At 35.5% G+C, this 21,063-nt stretch overlaps 7 protein-coding genes across 11 annotated transcripts; all 7 read right to left on the reverse strand.

The window, feature by feature from the left end:
- Positions 1-3,911: 3,911 nt before the first annotated feature.
- On the reverse strand, positions 3,912-8,925 carry LOC113282171. Of its 2 annotated transcripts, XM_026531125.1 has the most exons (7): positions 8,719-8,925; positions 8,562-8,627; positions 6,397-8,081; positions 5,516-5,704; positions 5,367-5,438; positions 5,170-5,273; positions 3,912-5,063 (listed from the first exon to the last, which is right to left on the reverse strand). In XM_026531125.1, exons 1-3 carry the CDS (start codon positions 8,858-8,860, stop codon positions 6,670-6,672), a joined length of 1,620 nt encoding a protein of 539 aa, XP_026386910.1. In that variant the 5' UTR covers positions 8,861-8,925; the 3' UTR covers positions 3,912-5,063; positions 5,170-5,273; positions 5,367-5,438; positions 5,516-5,704; positions 6,397-6,669. The 2 variants fall into 2 exon arrangements, with proteins under 2 accessions (XP_026386910.1, XP_026386911.1); XM_026531126.1 differs by lacking the exons at positions 3,912-5,063; positions 5,170-5,273; positions 5,367-5,438; positions 5,516-5,704 and having other exon boundaries at positions 6,851-6,951; positions 7,068-8,081.
- On the reverse strand, positions 4,000-4,542 carry LOC113279284. The gene has a single exon (XM_026527983.1). It carries the CDS (start codon positions 4,540-4,542, stop codon positions 4,000-4,002), a length of 543 nt encoding a protein of 180 aa, XP_026383768.1.
- On the reverse strand, positions 4,684-5,627 carry LOC113279285. Its single transcript, XM_026527984.1, has 3 exons — positions 5,516-5,627; positions 5,367-5,438; positions 4,684-5,273 (listed from the first exon to the last, which is right to left on the reverse strand). Exons 1-3 carry the CDS (start codon positions 5,625-5,627, stop codon positions 4,684-4,686), a joined length of 774 nt encoding a protein of 257 aa, XP_026383769.1.
- Positions 8,926-9,491: 566 nt separating the features above from the next.
- Positions 9,492-10,067, reverse strand: LOC113279286 (protein O-linked-mannose beta-1,4-N-acetylglucosaminyltransferase 2-like). Its single transcript, XM_026527985.1, has one exon. It carries the CDS (start codon positions 10,065-10,067, stop codon positions 9,492-9,494), a length of 576 nt encoding a protein of 191 aa, XP_026383770.1.
- Positions 10,068-10,267: 200 nt separating this feature from the next.
- LOC113282172 (origin of replication complex subunit 4-like) lies at positions 10,268-15,676 on the reverse strand. 4 transcript variants are annotated; one of them, XM_026531130.1, is made up of 19 exons: positions 15,319-15,676; positions 14,465-14,494; positions 14,201-14,265; positions 13,814-14,042; positions 13,622-13,712; positions 13,438-13,494; positions 13,259-13,306; positions 12,855-12,905; positions 12,705-12,748; positions 12,519-12,582; positions 12,297-12,383; positions 11,995-12,086; positions 11,822-11,903; positions 11,545-11,630; positions 11,334-11,446; positions 11,108-11,200; positions 10,944-11,011; positions 10,688-10,834; positions 10,268-10,583 (listed from the first exon to the last, which is right to left on the reverse strand). In XM_026531130.1, the coding sequence occupies exons 4-19, from the start codon at positions 13,921-13,923 to the stop codon at positions 10,554-10,556; spliced, it is 1,263 nt and encodes a 420-aa protein (XP_026386915.1). In that variant the 5' UTR covers positions 13,924-14,042; positions 14,201-14,265; positions 14,465-14,494; positions 15,319-15,676; the 3' UTR covers positions 10,268-10,553. The 4 variants fall into 4 exon arrangements, with proteins under 4 accessions (XP_026386915.1, XP_026386913.1, XP_026386914.1 ...); XM_026531128.1 differs by lacking the exon at positions 14,201-14,265; XM_026531129.1 differs by lacking the exon at positions 14,201-14,265 and having other exon boundaries at positions 14,465-14,497.
- Positions 15,677-15,771: 95 nt separating this feature from the next.
- Positions 15,772-18,825, reverse strand: LOC113282173. The gene is made up of 4 exons (XM_026531131.1): positions 18,559-18,825; positions 18,304-18,397; positions 16,799-17,005; positions 15,772-16,641 (listed from the first exon to the last, which is right to left on the reverse strand). The coding sequence occupies exons 1-4, from the start codon at positions 18,631-18,633 to the stop codon at positions 15,941-15,943; spliced, it is 1,077 nt and encodes a 358-aa protein (XP_026386916.1). The 5' UTR covers positions 18,634-18,825; the 3' UTR covers positions 15,772-15,940.
- A 340-nt stretch (positions 18,826-19,165) lies between these two features.
- On the reverse strand, positions 19,166-19,987 carry LOC113283452 (the record flags this gene model as incomplete). Its single annotated transcript, XM_026532721.1, has 2 exons — positions 19,694-19,987; positions 19,166-19,282 (listed from the first exon to the last, which is right to left on the reverse strand). Coding segments are annotated over exons 1-2 (411 nt in total), but the record flags the coding sequence as incomplete, so codon positions are not given.
- Positions 19,988-21,063: the final 1,076 nt, after the last annotated feature.

The following is a 21,063-nucleotide window of genomic DNA, read 5'->3' on the forward strand; positions in this document are numbered from 1 at the left end:
ACTTCTGGTGTCTGTGTTATTTCTTTTTCGTATTATATTTGTTTATATAATTGAAATATCACATGTTGTGCGTAGTTCAATCAATTGGTAAATACGACCTTGGTTGTTGGATAGGAATTGATTGGCACTTGGGCATTGGTCTTTGGTACCGTCCAAGTTATTTCTCATATCAATAGGGCTCACAGATTTCTATCTGTTCGATTGCAGATTATATTGAGAAATTGAGATATAACTCTTTGGTATATTTCTTGATTGAGCTCGCTTTATAAGCTGGTGCTCTCGGAATTATATTGGAGTTAGTCCATACATATTGCCAAACAAATTACTGGGTGTGGTTGTTATACCCCCGCTTTTTCAAATTTGTTGGTAAAGCCCTATGATAACTTGGTTTGGTTGAAGATGTGGTTTTTCATCTTCTACATTTTATCCTATTCCAGGTAATGTAGATTGTAACTGCAGTGATTAAATTGCAAACACTTAAGTTGTTTTACAATGAAGATGTTCTGTTTGCTTTTGTAGTTACTGATTCTTATTTTATGTGCGTCAAATTATGAAACCTAAATTGGGATGCTTGTAATAAATTTCATAGTTTGAAGAATATCGTCGAGATGATCAGTTCAGTTATGGAAACAGACATGCCATAAATGGTGGTGAATCCAAAGCCAACATTGTGCCACCTGCTAGTGTTATGACTAGGGTCATTTTGATCACGGTATAGCGAAAAATCATCAGCAAATGATTGGCAATATATAGAATATATATCTTGAATCCTAATGTATGCTTACTTTTTTTATTTGTTATCTTTAAAATATATGTATGTGTGAGAGATTCTTCGTCATCTTGGTCGTATTTACAAGACGAGAATTCGGCATCATCGTTTGATCATCCTCTCAAAGCCACAATAATTTGCTGCATTCTGATTACTCACTGTAAGAAATTGTAACATTCCATTTCTAAATACAATATTTAGAAGATAAAATGAACATATTTGCACCAGCACAATGTAAGAAACAAGAACATATTTATATATGCAATCTTTCAGTTGTACAATTTGACACCTGATTTTCTTAATGCAACCTGTAACATGTCTTTGATGTCATGAGTTCCCTGCTTTATTTTCTTTGGTTTCCTTTCTTTGTACGATGTCTTTGATGTTTAAACCTATGGGAATGTAGAGTATGAGAACTATCAGATTGAATTGTTGGATATAGGATGAATCAGGGTTTTGCAGGGAACTAGTGTATTGCAGGATAAATTGGGGGGAAATCGATTTTGACTAGGTCAACGAAGACTTCACCTTTTTTTATTGTTGCAAAAAATTAGCAACGGAAAAAATGTGTTGTTAAATATGAACCAGAACAACTATATCATGTTGTACTAAAATATATCCCGGAATAACTCTAAAATTAGAGACAGAGTAGCAACAACTTAAATTTGTTTCTATATTTTAATTTCGCGACAGCTTATTTCCGTTGCTGACCAAAATTAGCAACAAAGCTAGAGCTGCTGCGAAAAATTGCGACAAGGTGTTTAGCAACGAAAAATATCTGTTGCAAGCCCAGCCAGCAACAGATTTCAGTTGTTGCTAAACGCTAAATTTGGTATAGTGTTTCTTGAGAAGATCTCATACCGGAAACATAAACCTGTAAAGAAGCACTAAATGACGAAGAAATACATCCCATAACGAATTTTTCAAGACGCACAAACTTTAGAAATAGTGGATTTACAACATTAGTATCATGACAAAATTGCGGAGGACAAGTGACATATCCATCAACGAATCCTAGAAGATATGTACTGATAAGAACATTAGTGAATTGATTTTTTTCCAAAAAATGTAATTAGTTGAATTTAGCGTAGTAAAGATGAATTGATGAATATTATTAAATGGAAGAGGAGAAAGATTTAATTGAGTAGCGGAAGCAATAAACTGGCACGCCATCAAGATAAGAGTATTTCACAAATCTTGATTAAAATAATTTGCAGAAGAAATCAAGAACAAAGAAGATGAAATTGACAGTTTGAAAATAATGAAAAGTTGCAGAAGAAAAAGCTTTTGAAAGTACAAAGAATTGCACAAATAAAAATTTCTGAGAGTTGAGATGAAATTGTATAAAGGAACTTTCTGAAAATCAGTGAGGATCGAAAATAGACTGATACCATGAGAGAATTTGTATGAAGAACATTTGATGGTCAAAATGAAAAATATAAAGAATGTCTGTTACAAGACAAGACTCTTAAAAAAGAGAAAAGGAAATGACATGTACTATCAGGTAACTATGACTAGAGACCGACTAGTGTCCGTAAAAACTACAACTAACTGTAACAGAAAACAGAAGAAGACAGTTGTAAACAATTGTCATTCAAAATAAAGACTTAATACTCAATGCTGGTCTTTATAAGACCCATTGGCAACTTAGATACACGATTGGTATTCCCGACTAGAATCCGAATTCTATCCGGTCCAATCAGGTAATACTCATTGAGTACCTGCGGATTATGGGTACCAGGTTAGTTATGTTTTGTTAACCATTTTAGTACAATATAATATTTCGCTAGTTTTGAATTTCTCACTTTTCATTTTTTTCTTACATTTAATCTTTATTCAGAAAGTTAATAAAGAATTAATGATAACTTTTTTGTAAAATAATTTGGATTTAAGCTAAAAAGAGAAAGATACTTAGTTTGTGAGAATTTTTCTTTTTTATAGTTTTCTAAATACTGAAAGGGTATCTCCAACCGATGAGCAGTCGAGGTTTTTATAGGGTCTTGTTCCAGGTCCACTAATTTAGGAACCATTATCGGTTCCAGTAGTATTCGATAGAACCAAGCCCATTGACAGTCCTAACTAGATGGATGGAATTGAAGTTATTTTCGTAAATGGTATTTTCCGTATTCTGATTTTTTGTGTTTTATCGAGATTTCATTCATGTGAGGGATTGTCGGAGAAAATGAGTTTTAATAATAAGTTTTCTGTTTTGGTCTTGGTGTGGTTTTATCTAATGACCTAAAGGTCTAAGGATACTTACTCATTTTATGAGTGAATGAAATGATCCTTTAATCCCACATTGTGGAAAACTAAAGAGGAGCTCCACTATATAACCATTTGCTTATGGATATATTGAGAAATGAGGGTGGAGTGGATGGGGCAAACAATACATGGCCCAACCCATGCAATATACCATGCACCAAGTCTTGTGTTTACTCGTTTTTCGTTTTTTCTTGTATTACAAGAAACATAACTCGTTTTAGAAGAAAACCTACACCTAACTTGATTTGCAATTTAATTCTCTTATAATACAACTCAAAATCTCATTTCAACTAACACCAGAAGCGGTTACTGTGTAGTCTTATTTTCATCATCTTGTTGTTTTGTTTTGCGCGGCGTGTTCACTTCCAATTCTTGTTGCTAAGTTCAAGAGTGGATAACTTGTGTTGCGCTAACTCAAGTTATACTGGGCAGTTTTATCCTGGACACATATTCGTACGTTAGGGTTTAGCATTGCTCATTTTAAATATGTCTGCAAACTAATGTGTTAAGGACAATTTGTTAAACCTGTAATTCTATCTTCGTCAACTTGTTCGTGGTAGAGTTGTTCGATTCAGTTTTTATCTATTATTCTTATACATCTAACGTGTTGTTCATTGTTGCAAGATTCCAACATAATCATCCAAGTTTAAGATAACATTTTCACCTTTAGTGAATCTTCGACTCATATTGTTTACGTAATGGGCGCAATTGGTATAAACGAAGTGTGATTTCAAACATTTTTTTTTTGGATCAATCAGGGAGCAAGATTTGTAAAAATTAGAACAGTCTATTTGTAAAATGGAGTAATTTGAGATCATGTCACATAGCATGGTGCATTCATTTACATGTCACACATGATAGAAAGGCAACAACTTCACCATTGCAGTGATATTTGTATCATTTATATAACTTACAAGAAAAACTCAATACAACAAGTCATTGATGGATTTCTCCATTCTGCAATTGATCTACATATGGAGAAGCTCAAGTGCTTTTAACAAAGTAGGTCTGAATCTCTTCACATCAGTATTTACATCTTGGTTATCTAAATATACAGACCTAAGTGCATGCCAACCTTGTTTTCTAACCGAAACATGATCCTTAAAAACAGCATGATCAAGTGGATATTGCTGAATCAAAGAACTCTCATTTTCAGTAATCTTATAATCCAAGTACTTCAACTTCATATCCTTTGCTGGTTCTTCAAAAGAAACCCCACAAACCCATTCCAATCCTCCCCAAGGTATGATCTGAATAAATACCGCATTAGGAGGTAGTAAAACTAAGTTAGTTAATCCTGCCCCATGAACTCCCATCATCACATCACATGAATTTACCATTTGCGCGAACCGCGTTGCATCCTTAGTCACACCAGGCTCTTCTACAATCACTTCATACCCCAAGCTCTTAGCCATCTTTGCTATTGCACCTTCGTTGGTAAATTTACGCGTTCTCTTACGCGAAACAATCAGAATCCTAGGAAGTTTCTTTGAACGAATATTACCTCTCATTTTTATTGGAGATGATCTCTTTAGTGAGTAGGAGTTCCTTAAGAACTGAGTGAAGTTTGTCATTGAGTAATGACGGTTTGGGGATTTCAGAGGATCTATAGTTAAATCCTTATGAAATTTGAGACCAACTATGACCTTTGGCTAACCATGGACATCATTTTCTTTATCAATGTCGACTACCGGATACTTTGAGAGGTGATTTAGAATGGGTTTGTACTTTGAAATCCAATAAGGACTAAAATCTGTGACTAGAAATTGAACTTGTTGGTTAAACTGATGAGAAGTGAGAAAAAGAGGTACCAACACATCGGTGTAAGCGTGGTAATGGTTGCCAGCATAACCTCCGACCGAGAAAATCACCGCAGGAACATTATGATAAGTAGTGCAATTCGGCTGGTTTAAGTCGTTTTTTAGCAACGGTTTTACCAAAATTTCATTAACTACCTTCATTGCTGAGTTATCTGATTTTCGAGCGTACGGTTTGATTCTCCATGATTCATTCCCGGTGCTTGAAATACCTTCTGCAGATAATAATGTGTTATAGAGAACGAATGACGATTTCCCATGGATCCTTATATGGCCATCAATCTCGCAAATATCAAATCGTGGGTCTAAGACGTCGCATACCGGAGTAAGCTTGATTTCCTGTATCATCCGATTATCAACATTACGTGCACCCTCAGCTTCCCCCTTAATTTCATCTGTATCAGTAACAGTGACGACGGCCATACCTGAAAATCAAGATTATGTATCACCGTAACTGTAGAAGACTGCGAATTACCATAACAAAATCATAAAATGCAATATAAGTTAAACGTACGTACTTAGTCTTTGAAGCGAATTACTGCTTGTATCTTCATCGATCGATAACATTCTTAATCCAGCATTATAGTTCACTGCAGAAAAGTAATAATGAAGAGACGTTTGACTGTTGTAATGTCCGAAAACATAGAATTAAGCATAGGGTACTTACGAATCGGATGACTAGTAGTAAGATAGGAAGGCTTAGAGATGACTGTAAAAGAAGTTAGCAATGCAATGGCTAAATACACCGATAGCGCAATAACCGATCTTTTTCTGTTCATGCTGGCTAAATCTTCTGGCAAGTATCTTGTTGTACTCCATATGAACTTGCTTGAATACTCCGATCTTGAATCATCAGCTAGTTATAACACCAAACCATACTGATTAAAGAAGTTGCTTATTGGTACGTTCTTAATCTCTAATAAACAACTACTGAAAGAGACTAGTTTTTAAGTGTTAATTAGTTTTTCATCAAAAAAAGTTTGTGAAAGGAATGGATGATCTGATAGTAAATTATTAAAACTGCTCGAATGATTAAGGAGGGTCTTAATCCATAGATGCTCAAATTTGATGGGAATTTGGCAGCATGTGTGCGGAAGCAGTGTTATTATACAACTCAAGGCCATCATCACAAACTAATAATAGAAGTGTGTGCCACTGCCATCATATACCATAATAAATGACAGAATTAGATGTTCCAACAAACAAGTTCACAGTTTCTGAGCACACATTCAAAACCAGTACTACTATAGGGTAGTAGTATTATGTTAATTAAAAAGTAATAATTCGTACAGTTCCAACGGAGTAAGTTGTATACATTATTGAGAAGGAGATCCATTGTTGTCAATTGCTACAACTATCTTTTGTAATCATTCATTCATTACATCTTTGATTGAAGACGTACGTATACTTAATTTGTATCTTTTGTTATGGTGGCACGTAGTACGTAGCGATCATACAGTAGAAGATTCTTTAATTATTGGTTATACCTAATTGAACGATTAAGTTAGAAGTAGCAGTTAGGAAAGTTATAATGACTGGAGTACCTACTTTCGATGGTGATTGGAGAACAAACGTCACTCCCTTTTGGAAAAATTTGGATTCGATGACGCTGCTGCATGCATCCAATATCAACAACTACATACCTGACAAGAAGAGTGTCGGTCGGTTCTCAAGGAAAACGAGTCAGCAAAAGCCAAACACTATTTTCCAACTCATAACAGAAGCAGTTTTCAATTCCCAAACCAGATATAACAGAAGCCAAGAATTAACATCAATGGAGTAAAAGGATGCAACATTAAGTATCTCAATATCGGAATTCTTCTATTTACGGAGAAGCTCAAGTGCATTTAACAAAGTAGGTCTAAATCTATGAACATCAATACGTACATCTTGTTTGTCTAAATATATATCCTTAAGTGCCTTCCAACCTTGTTTCGTAATTGAACGAGGATCTCTCAAAACAGCATGATCAAGTGGATATTGTTGAATCAAAGAACTCTCCTTTTCACTTATCTTATACTCCAAGTACCTCAACTTCATATCTTTTGCCGGTTCTCCGAAATCAGTCCTGCATGCCCCTTCCAGTCCTCCCAATGGCACAATCTGAATGAGTATTGCATTTACAGGAAGAAAAACAATATTAGTTAAACCAGCTCCATGAACTCCCAGCATCACATCGCATGTACTCACGACTTCAGCAAATCTCGAGTAATTCATACCAGTTCGGGGTTCGGAGACAATTACTTCATACCCCAAGCTTCTAGCCATATCAACTAATTCATCTTCATTTGTAATTTTTCGACTTCTCTTACGTGAAACAAGCAGAAGCCTTGGCCGCAGTTGTTGGTTCTTGCTTTTGCGATTCCGCTTGATCTTTATTGCGGATGATTTCGTATTTATTGCATATGCATTTCTTATGAATCTAGTGAAATCTGTCATTGAATAGCCTTTAGGAGATTTCGTAGGATCAATATCAAACTCCTTGTGTACTTTTAGACCGACGATTACTCTTTTGTAGCAATGGACATTGTCTTCGTTATCGATATCGATTATTGGGTATCTAGATAGGTGTTTAAAAATCTCTTCATATTTGTGAATCCAATACTGGCTTGAACTGGTTATAAGAAACTGAACTTCTTGGTTGAATTTATGAGAAGTGAGGAATAATGGAATCAGTACATCAGTGTAGGCGTGGAAATGGTTCCAACTGTACCCTGCAGTCGAGAAAATTATCGCAGGAACATTATGACTAAAATTGCATTCAGGCACTTCTTTGTCATTATTGTTGATAAATGATTTTACCGAAAATTGGCTAACGCTACTCATAGCTTCTGGATCTGCTTTTCGAGGGTAAGGTTTAACTTTCCATGATTCGTTCCTCGTGTAAGTGGCATTTTGAGATGAAGTACTGAATAGGACGCTAGATGATTTCCCATGGATCCTAACATCTCCACTGATATCACAAAAATCCGTCATGCTGTCAGAAACATCACACACAGGTGGCTTCATTTCAGTATTTGAAAATTTGGCTTCTAGCTTAATTTCAGTACTATTAATTGAAACTTTGATTTCCTGCTTCAATTTGTTATCTGCAGCTTTTATGTCTTGCTTCGGTGCGTTATCAGGCAACGTTCTTATTTTCTGCTGGATTATGTTTCTATCTGGAACTTTTAACTCTGTACTCTCGGTTTTAGATAGGATTCTGATTTCCGGCTTCGTTTCCTCGTTTGCAACTTGACAAACAATTGCTAAAGTCAGAATTTATTGGTACATATGTGCCACATCAACTGATCAATACTCCCTCCGTCCCACTCCTAAGTGACCTATTTGATTTTAGATTTTGTTCCAATGATAAGTGACCTATATCATTAAACAATGAGATATTCCGGAATTATCCTTTTAGTTAATTATAAAGAATATACGAAATATGCATAATTTGATAGGCATGTTTATATTCGTTACGTAGGTGTTTTAAAATGATTTTCAATGGTATGAAGTTTGCGAACATCCGTGGAGTATTTTGAGAGGTAAACCATTTCTAAATTTCGATAGTTATTATTCATAAGGGTATAATTGTAAAAAATGCTTAAAAATAATATTTTCCTTGCTTGCCTTAAAAATTGTGCAAATTTCAAATAGGTCACTTAGGAGTGGGACGGAGGGAGTATTATGGAAAGCTTTTCTTGCAAGCCTTACGAAAACAAAATACTTACATAAATGAGGAGCTTCTTCGATTGTCGGAAGTCTTAATCCAGCATCAATTGAAAATCTTAAGTTGGCTGCATATACAGTGAACAACAAAGATCAAAAGAAAATACTAAGACGGGCATTCCATAAGATTTTGTTCCTTAAGACAGAATATGCACTTACCAACAGGGAGATAAGAGAAGGATGGTTTATAAACAACAAAAGAAGTAAGTATAATGATCAAACACCCAGCGAATGCTCCGTAACCGAACTTTTTCTGTTCGTGCCTGCTAAAGCTGTTAGCAAATACTGCCTTGTATTTCATTCTAAGGACGTGTGCGCAGTAGGTGCTGTAGAGAACTCTGAGTGTGATCTTCTAGTAGCTAGCTAAAGATTGAAACAATTATGTTTATGAACTATAAAGGAGCGAACGTAGTTTATAGCTAGGAGTGTATAAAAGTGTCTAAATCATAAATAATTACTAAGAGAACTAGCTATTTTGGTAATATACGCCAAAAACAAGTTTAATTAGGTGGTTGAAATGGACTTGCTAATCATATTTGTGTTCTTTTCGATGTCTTTATCAACAATTGAACTGCTAAATTGGCGCATTGGAAGTAAAATTGTTATTCATTTTTTTCTTGGAAGAACTGTTTGTCATATTTGTTTTATTTTTTATTTTATTTGCTTTCAAAAAATATATTTTTATTTTATTTTTTGTAACGCGGCCAAACAAATTGTATGGGTTTGTTTCTTCTAAAAGTGACCAACTCTGTTTTCAAGGTCTGGTATCTTCCATTGAAATTACTCATGTTTTCACAATGGCCAGAGTAAACCATGTGAGGGAGGGAGTCAGGTATGAACAACTGATCAAACTCCATATATTTGTCAACTGACTAGAAAATTCTAAACTAGGCTAAACATTAAATGGACAAAAAATAAGCAACATGAATATCTCAATTGCGGAGAAGCTCAAGTGCTTTTAACAAAGTAGGTCTAAATCTATGAACATCAATGTGTACATCCTGTTTGTCTAAATATACATCCCTGAGTGCGCTCCAACCTTCTGGACTCCAACCTAATTTTGAAAATGAAAGCGGATCTTTAAAAACAACATGATCAGGTGGATATTGTTCGATTAGAGAACTCTCCTTCACACTTAACTTATACTCTAAATATCTCCATTTCATATCTTTAGCTGGTTCTCCAAAATAATTCCTGCATACCGTTTCCAGTCCTCCCAATGGTACAATCTGAATAAGTATTGCATTTGTGGGAAGGAAAACAATATTAGTTAAACCAGCTCCATGGACTCCCAGCATCACATCACATGTACTCACGACTTGCGCAACTCTCGAGCAATCCATACCACTTCCAGGTTCCGCTACAGTTACTTCATATCCCAAGCTTTTAGCCATAGTAACTACTTCATCTTTATTTATAATTTTCCGAGTTTTCTTACGCGAAACAAGTAGAAGCCTTGGTTGTTGTTGTTGATTCTTACTTGTTGTGAGATTCTCTCTGATCTTCATTGATAGCACAAAAATCTGTCATTGGGTCAGAAATATCGCATACAGTATCTGCGGCTTTGGTGTCCTGCTAATTTCTAAAGGTGACCAAAAAATATAACGTCTTGTTGATACCCTGGTTCACCAAGTGTACTTGCCAATAAATATTAGAAATATACGTGCAAATATTAGTAATGTACACGGCAGTGCGGCGCACGAAAACGTCTAGTATCAAATAAGAAACAAAACGAATAACTTTCCAAAACATAGTCATGATTAATTAAGGTTAATATATTGTTTATTACTTAACCAGGAACAGTTTAATGGCAATTTCATGAGCTTAGAACTCTGATCACAGCCTTCCAGGTACAGTCGCCACAGGCTTGAAGCTATCTATTCCAGCCAATGACAAAAAATAGTAATGCTTCTCTAGAAGGGTTATAACATCCAGCATTATTAATGAGAATGCATCCAGCATCGTTGACAACCTCCCTTTTCTCGTTTTGTCTCTTACAACATTAGTAGTGTCCGAATTTTCCCCTAAACATGAACAAATAAATACCTCCCCATTAGCAATATTGATAAACAAAATCTTTAACATTCATGTCCTAATTAACAAAAATCAGATAGAGTATAAAACTTACGGGAATACTGGAACTGTTTGCTTTCAAGCTCTCCTGAAGCTGATGGGATGAGACTAGTAGCTTAACTGAGCGAAATTGAACAGACGGATTCTGCCCCCTGACATCTTCAAAGGAGATTAACCCACGCTGTTCAAGGTGTTCAAAGGCCTGCAAAGAGACAACCAAGAGATATGTTGAAGAATTTATTGGAAGAAGATTTTACTACCTATTATGGGAAACCAAGTTTATATTGATTTTTGCCAAACACTTCACACACCATTAAGCATCTATCCCTTTCATAATAAGTGACATAAATCGGGAAAGCATCATGTATGTCTTTGTACTCTGCAATAAATCAGATGAAGACAATATCACAATGATGAATACCATGATTAACATATTCATTGAAAAAGAGTGGAACTTTTACAACTGGTATGTCACCTTTCATAACAGAATTGAAGTTGTAGGAGTTCTGCTCTTTAGTTTCCAGTCTCTTCATGCATACCATAATATAGTGCTCTAAAATAGAACAATCTGCTCGAGTATAGATCCGAAAAGAATAAAGATACCACGCATGCTTTTAAATACGAAGAAAAAAAACAAAGGAAAGGAAAGAGAATTGTATAAGCAGAATATGTATCAGAAAAAACCACTGAAGTTCATGAACCTTGCAGGCTTTCAAGCTTGGGTTGCTGATGGATGCTCTTACTCGCAGTTTCAAAGTTTTTTATTGAAAGAAACCTTGATTCTTTTAAATCCATATTGCAAATAGATCGAAATCTGCATGGAAAAAATATGCAGGAGTGAAAACTAAAAACTGCATACTAGATATAAACGTGCAATGAAATAGTTGAACATTCATAACCTCACATACTTACAGAAAGCTCAACAAGTTGTTTACACTGGAATCAGCATCAGATAGTTTCGTAAGAATTGCTTTAAACCTCTGGTCTCCTAATATGCACTGTAGAATTTGACACCTCAATTAAGGAATTCAACAGAATAAATCTAGTCAGCAACTCTATCCTGTCTAAGGACAATTACGTCCCTGGATACAACTCCGACTGGGTGTTAGTTTCTCCAGACTTAAACCAACTCGAGTTTCTTTTGAACACAATCACAAAAAAAAAAATGGGAAAATCACATAAAGGATACATGAATTTTCTCATTAAACTCAACTACATAATCATGAGGAAAACTTGAATCTGCTGGCAAAGACAGTATGTGCTCCAACAATCTACATACCAAGATAGCAAACCATAAAATTAGAAGCAGTAGCTAGAAGCAATAATGTCATATATCATCAAGGGGAGTTCAGAAATCCTCACATCTGTAGGTCTTCTTTAGAGGGAGGAAGAAACAATAGTTTCCTGTGGGAAAAACGCGATCTTACTCTCTTTTCTAGGAGTTGATCTGCATCCTGCACCACAAGCATCAAACTTCCTCAGAGGTAGCTTGAACAAATTGATTAAGAGAGCTCCAGTATTAGTAAGAGCCTTTCTATGGAAACTGCTGAGTGCCCAAACAATATAAATTTAAGCCAAGATACGTATCTGCAGTCAGGTGATTTCGGGTTGTTCCATTAACATATAAAAGTAAGTGACATAAGATGAAGAAGGTTTCTGCGTACCAAGCGGCAACTGGAACCGACAACTACAGCTTGTGACATTACAGACTGCATTGCATCTAGCAAGCAATAGAGTAGTCTTTGCTTTCCCTGCGAAGAGTCGTAGTAAAGACAACCACTATGTTATTAAATATGATTTCAGTTCATGAATCTAGAATCAAGACTATGGTGATTCACTGATTCTTCATTGGGTGCCATTGCTACTATGAGAGTCTATTAGGTTACCTGAGTAAAGAGATCAAACTCATCAAGTACAAAGATGAGTGTTCTATGATCTAGTCCACACTTTCTGATGAATAAAGGAAAGCTTCACTTAGTAATGCACAGAAAATGAACAAGCAAAATTTTGAAAAGGATAAAGTGAAAGATATGCTATGGTTATCTATGAAGAGAAAAAAAGGATTCACTTACTGCAGCATGGCTATCATGAACTGAGAGTTATCATCAGATGAGGCCTAGTGGAACATACAGATCCAAGATAATTAAAACAAGAAATTAAAAAGTCCAGTATATGTAGATCTAAGTGCATCATTACGACCAAAATGAAGCTTTTGTCCATACCATTTTCGAAAACTCCAAGTCATGTTCCAAACAAAGTTGTCTAGCAATCTCCTGTAGATTAATAAGTGTGTCAGAAACTTAAAATAAATGACTCCACTTACTGTTTCCCCCTGAAACTGGACAATCACTCTAGCATTTTTTAGGGCTGGATAGATCTAAGAAATGCCAAAAATTCATACAAGAATACTTATTAGAAGTCACAAACTTTCAACATGGAACTTTTAAAGAGCATATATTTAGTCTTTACGCGCCTCATATGACAAAACAGCATATATGTTGTATAATGGCAAACGAGAAGAAAAAGATGCAATAAACAAACAGAAAGTAGTATACTAGATACCAAATAGTCAGTCAGAAAATAATTCAGAAGAGAGCAATAGAGATTATAAACATGAGTGCATGACCTTGAGTGCATAATTATCATCACTATGCAATATCCCACTCAGTCTGACCTGAAATCAAACACACATACATCTCAAATCAGCTTCTTCCTTTTAGACCATCACACAAAACATACTAGGAATCATTTTCCCTCATTTGGCCATCCTAATTTTAAACCTTAAATGAGTTTACATATCAATACCACTGAAATTGTTTCAGGATGCTCAGACTGCAAATCTTGTAAAACAAGCTCTAACACCTGAAAAATTCATCAAAAAGATGTAACAGAATTAAAAAGGGAATTTGAATAGAAAATGACACTGCATAAAATTGGGAATCTACTTTTGGAAAAAACCATCCCTAGTGATTTAAGGAAAACAACTTACAGGGATTTTTCCACACCCACGAGGACCAAGAAGCAAGACGGAGTTATTGCAGGATTCAGTAACTGAGCTGGAGAGTAGGAACTTTAATTTACTGAAATCAAATCAAAATCAATTAGTTTTTCCCCTTACAAAAAAATCTAAACTTCATTAAGTTGATTCAGAAAAAAAGAAAATTAAATGAATAAATCAAACCTGTAGTTACTGTCTGGTTTATCAGATAAAGCAGAGAAAACGAAATTAGGGTTACAAATCCTACTTCTGAGTAGAATTAAAGCCTCCTCTGCTGCTTTCGATGTTTCCATGATGCGATAATTTCCCTAGCGTTTGAGGGTTTTAGCTTAGGTTTTTGAGTATTAGGGTTCTTTTAATCCTCTACTAGCAAAGACGCACGAACGATGTTCCTGCCATTCCGTTCAAAAACCTGTGAAGACACGTCGCATGGCATGAGCAGATGTGTGTATGTTATTAAACACTTTTTTTCTTCATGTAATTTGATTCTCAATTCACCTAAAAGAAGTAAGAGTATATTGTTAGTTGTTACTCGATGGTAAGAAGTATGGTCTAAGAAATGGACACAACCTTCTTAACTTGTATTCTATCTGCGGGAATCGGACCGTATGGCAAAAATCCGTACGTTCTACCTACTGAGCTAAGATGGCAAAAACTGAGTTCATAACATATACTATAGCTGGGTAACCAATAGTACTCCCCAGTCAATTTGATTGAGTAATCTCAAATCCAATAAAACCACTGTAAATGTCAGAATGTATTTCAACACAGCAATAAGAACTGTATACGCAGATAAATTTATAATATTTTAGTGTAGACTCTGGGAAGTAATACCTTATGCAAATCTGTGACTTACATCTTCAGCTGCTTGCAAAATAGAAAGGTAAAGGAACAAACTCAGATAAAGTAACGAGGACCGAAATTATTGTAGTTCTAGAATGTATTCATAATGGCTAGTATTTGATGTACAGTGTTTCGAAATCTGTTTGTGTGAATAGCAAATTAAAACTTAACATTGATATTTCCAGGATTTTGCAGTTCCACCAGAAAAGTAATCATTTCCTAAGGCATTAAAGGAAATTGATTCATCCTCCCAAACAGAAATAACATCCTTATAAGAAAATAACATCACTATAAGATTTTTGATACTATATAAACATATCATTCTCTAGGTATCTAACCAAGTCGATCTCCTCCACAAATGCAGTGTTTCATTACCCTTCTCAGTTCAAATCTTTGTAACATTTACTTAATATCGGATGAGGCAATTAAGTTACAGGTAAAACTGGGTAAACGACTGACATCATGAAATGATTAAAATGCCAACAAAAGTACTTAATGGCTCACCTTCATCATTTTTTATTTTTTTTGTACATACATTCTGATAATGACCAATTATGAGATCGCAGCTCTAACGATCCTTGCGTTCTCAATGAAAGTATGTTTTTTAACTTCCATCTAAAATGGCTAAATTTGGTAATCCTTTTACATACATGGATTGAATCGGATATGTTTATGAGACCATCAACTGTAATTAAGTAGCAACAGAAGTTTAATTAAATGTGACACAAGTTATTTTCATTTGGGCATTTTGTCGAACAGTTGAAGTTCAAACTGAAGCAAACACAAAACATGCAACAATGGGAGTTGTGATGGTCTAACTTACCTAAATTGATTATTTAACTTACCTAATTGAAGTCTGATTGGAAGCTTGGATCTTTAGAAACCCCAAAGTTGTGAATCCAATTCACTTGAATCCACCCACCCCAAATGAAGAGATGTAGAGATATAACTTTGATTGTGATCGGTTGATTTGTTAATATCTAATTTTTTCAATGAGGAGAAATGTTGCCGACTGTTAGAGAAAAGAAGACAACAGAGTTTTAGTTTCGTCGGGAAGGAAAATTGTAGTTTAGGCGAGCGAGAATTTCGTCTTTTCAGGAGGCCAACACAGAAGAGGCGAAAAATGGCGGGAAAAAAATATAGGGGGAACCTGGTCGATTGTGTCTGTTTTTTACGGTTTCAAAGATCTGGGTAAAAACGTTTTAAAGAGGGCTTGACAAAACGGTTATATATGCCGACCGTTATAACGGTTCAGATTTTATTCGTCTCTCCATTATGATGACCAGACTCAACTCCAAAATACGCAAGCACAGCAGCTGGTTTGATATCAAAATTCAACCTTTTTAAGAACAATAATTCTCAGAATCCTCGTCAACTAAGTTTACAGACAAAAAAGACAAGGCCAGACTACCAGTAACTCTTAATGGAAAAAGAAAATGTATACAGTAATGAGTTTCCTTTCATATGCTAACTACTCACGGCCAGATTCTGCATTTTGGTTCTTGTCTCGGACAAATCCAATTCTGTCTTCATTTTGGTCAGTGAAGTCGCTAAACATTCGCATGCTTTAAATAAACCATCATAGGAACATCCCTCGAATTTACGAATCTCTGCTTGAATTTCACGAACGTTATCTAAAATTTTATCTGATCCCAGCTTCAATGCAGGAATCTCTTGTGGAGGGTATAAACATGCACCAAGCTCATCGATTTGAATTCCGATTTCTTTACAGAGTCTTAATAATCCTTCCAACGAATATACCAATTTGCTATCATTATCGGAGGGTTCTGATTGCCTAAGCAAACCTGTGATAAAGCGGATAAGCTCCTTGATTGCTGTAAGAGTGTCAGACACAACGATAATAGCTGATTCAGCGATTTTCATCTCCTCAGGTGAGAGATCTTCTCCGAGGTCACCATCCTCATCATCGCTTTCATTTGGATCATTTGTCTCGTCAGGAGTATTATCAATTGTTGGATCTTCAACTGAGGCTGGTTTCAACTCTTTTAGTTCACGCAGTACATCCTTCATGGATACTGCAACTTGTGTGATGGCTCGCCCAATGGCTGTGTAGTTTGTGGAAGGAGTTTTCTTAAGAGAACCACATGCTTCCCAGACAGAACCTGCTAACTGCGGGATCGAAAGTCTCTGATCTTTGCTATTAGTTCCTGCAAGCAAATTACATGTTCCAAGGGAATAAATTTTCAAAAGTGACAAGCAAATTCTGACACAATTCAACTGGTGTGCAACTAGATGCTACAGTATCCAAATAGAAGATGCAACGCAAATAGATTAGGCTAACGTAAAAGAAGGATGAAATGGTACCAAATGAGGAGACAGACTCTTTAAAGAATGAATAACTTGTATCGGCAACGTGCTTTGCAGATGCATTAATATAGGACGAAAGAGTTGGCCCTGCACCGATCTTACTACTGTGTGCCAGCAGAATGAATCCCTGCAGCAAGTTAAAGTAGACCCTCATGTTCTCTTCCAACTCTTTCATGGTGGGTGCTCCACTCCAAAGCATTCCAGCTGCATTGTGTACAACCAAAAACGCCATCAATGACTTCTACAAAAACGATCTTAACAAACTGATTCATTTTTTTCACCACTAATAATGCTTGATGCTTCAACTAAGACATAGGAGTATTTTCTCTGGTAAGAAAATGTGGATATGTGAAGATTCTATCAGATTAGTTGACAAGGAGGTGTGGACATATGTTAGGTCTAATGAAATCCCTTTTTCCAGTACTACACTTCTACTACTTTGCATTGCTTGGTCAAAGGATGGTATGGATAAAGTATGAGATCTGGTAAAATCTCTTTTTCTAATTCCGTACATCTACTACTTTACCTGCTTGGTTAAGAGCTTTTGCTGGACGATTCTTCAGTACTCTTTGAAACTCTCTTTTGTTCCTAAAAAACATGTTTTTCCATTCCTAAGTACAAAAAAAGGATCTTAAGCTGTGCAAGAACTTTGCGTCCGTATATGTGAATACATTATGCATCAATCAGGTATACGGTTCCCTGAACTAAATATTTTCCTAGGTAGAATGTAGCAAGTGCATGAGATACCGATTTACTGAAAATTGAATTATATGAGCGCAAAATGCTTCCAAGATTATCACTTTCTATCTTCTACCAGACATATGTGCCCTGAGTTTACTTAACACTGGAGTTCAAGAAGTCATAATTGCATATATTAACTAACCCTTCATAGGTGCTTTTCTCAGAGCAATAAAGAGCCCTGACACAGATCCTAGGTCCTATTAGTTTTACAAATATCAGGTAATCAAAAAGGTTATCAAACTGAAGTCTCAACCGTTTTATGCATACATGCCACTAACCTCAATGTGTTAATACCATGTTTGGCTTTTCGGCATCCCAGACAATCAAATAGCACCAAACAAGGCGCTGTATGATTATTACCAGCATAAAAACAGCTTGATAATTTTGCTGGAGAATCCAACTGACCTCAGAAACAAGATCACAAGGATCTCTGACTGTCTCTCTCTCTCTCACAGGTCAAGGATATATCAAGCATTTCAAATACCACCACCTTCCTTAGAAAAGAATAAATCAACTAAATTAAAACATAACAACATGTTGGATGCAATTGCATTACTAAGTAATTTTAATATTGTTCTCTACCGGTTTTATCGTGCACTATGAATATTGTTCTCTACCGTTTGGAATTGGATAATCTGATTATAGTGAATTCAATTACCTTGAACCAAACATACTACAAATGATTCAATTCACGCAAGAAATCTCAAAAAGAGGCATTTTAAGTATGTAAGAAAACTTAAGAAAAGGAAGAGGCAGTGTACCTATTGTTGCTTGTTTTGATACTTCTCCCCCCAATGTTACAACATCCTGCCAATCTACTTTCTCAAGAGAAGAAGGAGGTGCATCTTCCAAAAGCTACAAAAAATAAGAATTGAGTCAGATAACAAGATTAGAGAATTAACATATAAAAAACATGGAAAGAAAAAACTAGGGTTTTAGGCGAACAGAAAAAAGAAATCAAAATTGAATAGTTTGAGTTGATAAAATTTGATGAGTGGAGGGACGATGAGTTTTACCTGGAAGGTCTCATGCATGGTGTTTAGATGCGTAATCAAGATGCGATTAAGGTGTTCTTGCTCTTTTTTCCCCATTTTTCTGATAGGATACTGAAACTAAGAGATACGATAATTTATCGATTGATCACCAAAATTCTTTGTATTGGGGATTAACTACCTTAGAACTGATGCGTTGATGATAAGCTCGTTCTACAGCAGCAGAGCTTATATATATATGTAGGGTTTTAGCTTTACAGGGGTTAGTCCTCGAGTGATTTCGGGGGAGTTCAGTGTATTTTAAATCTAAGGGATCTTGAGAGAGTTTGAGAGAGTTTTGTGTTTTTGAGTTCGGGAGTTTGGGGGAGTGTAGGGAGTTTGAGAGAGTTTATTAGAGGGAGTTTGGGGGAGTTTGAGAGAGTTCACTCCTAACTCATTCTCTTTTAAGAAACAATAAACCCTTATTTGCAAATAATATTGATCTTTAATCAAAAAAAATAAATAAATGAAAACGATCATATCTCTGTATTAATAGTATGTTATTTTGTGCAACGAGATAATTTTTTTTCCCTTCAATTTAACGGTCTCCATACAATTCTAACTCCCTTTGTTTATGAACATTTTCCCACATATCATCCGCTATACTCTTTCTCCATGCATTAGCTTCTTGACGTTGTTGTTCTTGAGTTTGTTGTGTCAAAATTTCATCGTCATTTACAAGCGTTGATGGATGGCTATCTTCCTCTTCCTCGACCGGAAACTCATCTGAACGACATTCTTTTCGTAAGAAGTTGTGTAGGCCTGCACAAGCTGTCATTATCTCCGCTTGCACCTGATACGGAAATGGAGGTTGAGACTTAAAGATCAAGAAACGAGACTTCACAACACCGAACAATCTTTCAACTACATTCCTCAAAGAAGCATGACGCATGTTAAATAATTCTTCAGCCTTTTTCGCATGATTACCCGTACCAGAAAATTCTTTCAAATGATAACGTTGGCCACGAAATGGTGTTAAACATATCGTCGGTTTGCAAACCCACCATCCCCCAAGTAATATTTACCTGAATAAAACACAAAAGAAAACTTCGTCAAGTAGAACCCGAATATAACTTAACCAAAAAACTCAAAACTTCACATTAGATAAAAGTAAAATTACCTGCGGTATTTTCAGTCCATTTCTTTTTGTCATTGCGTCGTTAAGTATTTTCGAATCATGAGCAGACCCTTCCCATCCACTGAGCACGTATATGAACTCCAAGTCGAAGTTGCAAACCGCTAACACATTTTGAGATGTAATTCCATGTCGATTCCGATAAACGGCTGCATTTCTTTTCTCTACCATTGCTGGGATATGTGTACCGTCCATAGCTCCAATGCAATCCTTAAAGTAAGGATAAAATCGTGTACTCTCACGAATTTTAAATGGAGTTGCACTTGTTGGCTTAGCCATCATCCTCGGAGCTATAGAATTTAAAGCTCGCAACATCCTGTTGAAGTTTTTACTAACTGTCCACCGAGAGCGACCAAATGTGTCACGTACTGTGCAATATCGTGAACTTTGGCCAACAACGAGTAAAAATGTACCAAGCATTTCTTCAATAGAAACACATCTTGTATCACATAATGATGTAGTTTCTCTAATGATACAACATAGTTTTAGAAAAATATCAGGGTACATCCTATAACTTCTTCGAAAGTCTTCTGGGTCTTGACGCAAAACTCTCCTTATATAGTTATATCCAAACAAAGTAACTGGGCGTCTCATTGGTCTTTCAGTACGCTGACTTTGTATGTATTGCAATTGCTTGATTATATCCATCAACCATGAATGCACCGCTGAAAGTATATTCAAAAATATGGATAGTTCAAATTCATTATTGCTGCTTACCTCTTCATCATCACTGCTTTCTTCTTCTGTATCAAAGGCTTCATCTTCACTATCAGTAGATAAATCCAAATCAGACATGTTCACCTAAAAAGATGATAAAAGTACTTTTTTTTATTAGAATCATCATTATTTCAAAAGCATAAAAGTATATGTATATAGAAAATAAGCATATAGAATATAAAGTTCATAAATTCAATCATAATAACCATAAAGATGTCAACCCATAAAAATTAGTAGCAATCAATCCATAACAATAAGTTCTCAACTAGGAGAAAAGAAAAATTAAATACTAATAGTTATGAAGAAAAACGATCAAATGTTGTAACTCTAAAAGCCCATTAAACCTAATAGAAACTTGCAAAGATGACAGGTTTATGCTTTTAACTTTGAACCAATCCACAACTTTCTCTCTTCAGGAGTAAAACGTATGAATAAGTTCTTCTTGTGATTGTTGTCCAGCATTTCAATTACTTTCAGCTTATCTTCCAAAGAAATTTCATTCATGCCATAAACAAGATCCCATACTTGGTTATCTTTCTTATCCTTATCAATTCTGCGCATTTCTTTTTCAATTTTGCGGTCTTCTTTCTCTTTCGCAAAGAGCATGCATTGAATCAATAGAAGAAGCAATCGATGAA

Source organism: Papaver somniferum, chromosome 5 (genome assembly GCF_003573695.1).
Source record: "Papaver somniferum cultivar HN1 chromosome 5, ASM357369v1, whole genome shotgun sequence".
NCBI lineage: Eukaryota > Viridiplantae > Streptophyta > Magnoliopsida > Ranunculales > Papaveraceae > Papaver > Papaver somniferum.

Bases quoted from the DNA above. Each gene is read 5' to 3' on its own strand.
- LOC113279286 (XM_026527985.1), bottom strand. From the start codon at position 10,067: ATGAAGATCAGAGAGAATCTCACAACAAGTAAGAATCAACAACAACAA.
- LOC113279284 (XM_026527983.1), bottom strand. From the start codon at position 4,542: ATGAGAGGTAATATTCGTTCAAAGAAACTTCCTAGGATTCTGATTGTT.
- LOC113279285 (XM_026527984.1), bottom strand. From the start codon at position 5,627: ATGAACAGAAAAAGATCGGTTATTGCGCTATCGGTGTATTTAGCCATT. The intron at 5,439-5,515 runs GTAAGTACCCTA...ACTTTTCTGCAG, and splicing joins TACTACTAGTCATCCGATTC to TGAACTATAATGCTGGATTA. The intron at 5,274-5,366 runs GTACGTACGTTT...CTTGATTTTCAG, and splicing joins TAATTCGCTTCAAAGACTAA to GTATGGCCGTCGTCACTGTT.
- LOC113282173 (XM_026531131.1), bottom strand. From the start codon at position 18,633: ATGGGGAAAAAAGAGCAAGAACACCTTAATCGCATCTTGATTACGCAT. The intron at 17,006-18,303 runs GTACACTGCCTC...TACACAATGCAG, and splicing joins ATCAAAACAAGCAACAATAG to CTGGAATGCTTTGGAGTGGA. The intron at 16,642-16,798 runs GTACCATTTCAT...ATTTGCTTGCAG, and splicing joins AGAGTCTGTCTCCTCATTTG to GAACTAATAGCAAAGATCAG.
- LOC113282171 (XM_026531125.1), bottom strand. From the start codon at position 8,860: ATGAAATACAAGGCAGTATTTGCTAACAGCTTTAGCAGGCACGAACAG. The intron at 8,628-8,718 runs GTAAGTGCATAT...CTGTATATGCAG, and splicing joins CTTCTCTTATCTCCCTGTTG to CCAACTTAAGATTTTCAATT. The intron at 8,082-8,561 runs GTAAGTATTTTG...TTGTTTGTCAAG, and splicing joins CGAAGAAGCTCCTCATTTAT to TTGCAAACGAGGAAACGAAG.
- LOC113282172 (XM_026531127.1), bottom strand. From the start codon at position 13,923: ATGGAAACATCGAAAGCAGCAGAGGAGGCTTTAATTCTACTCAGAAGT. The intron at 12,906-13,258 runs GTCATGCACTCA...ATTAATCTACAG, and splicing joins ATGATAATTATGCACTCAAG to GAGATTGCTAGACAACTTTG. The intron at 11,447-11,544 runs GTAAGTATGTGA...TTTTCCATGCAG, and splicing joins AACAACTTGTTGAGCTTTCT to ATTTCGATCTATTTGCAATA.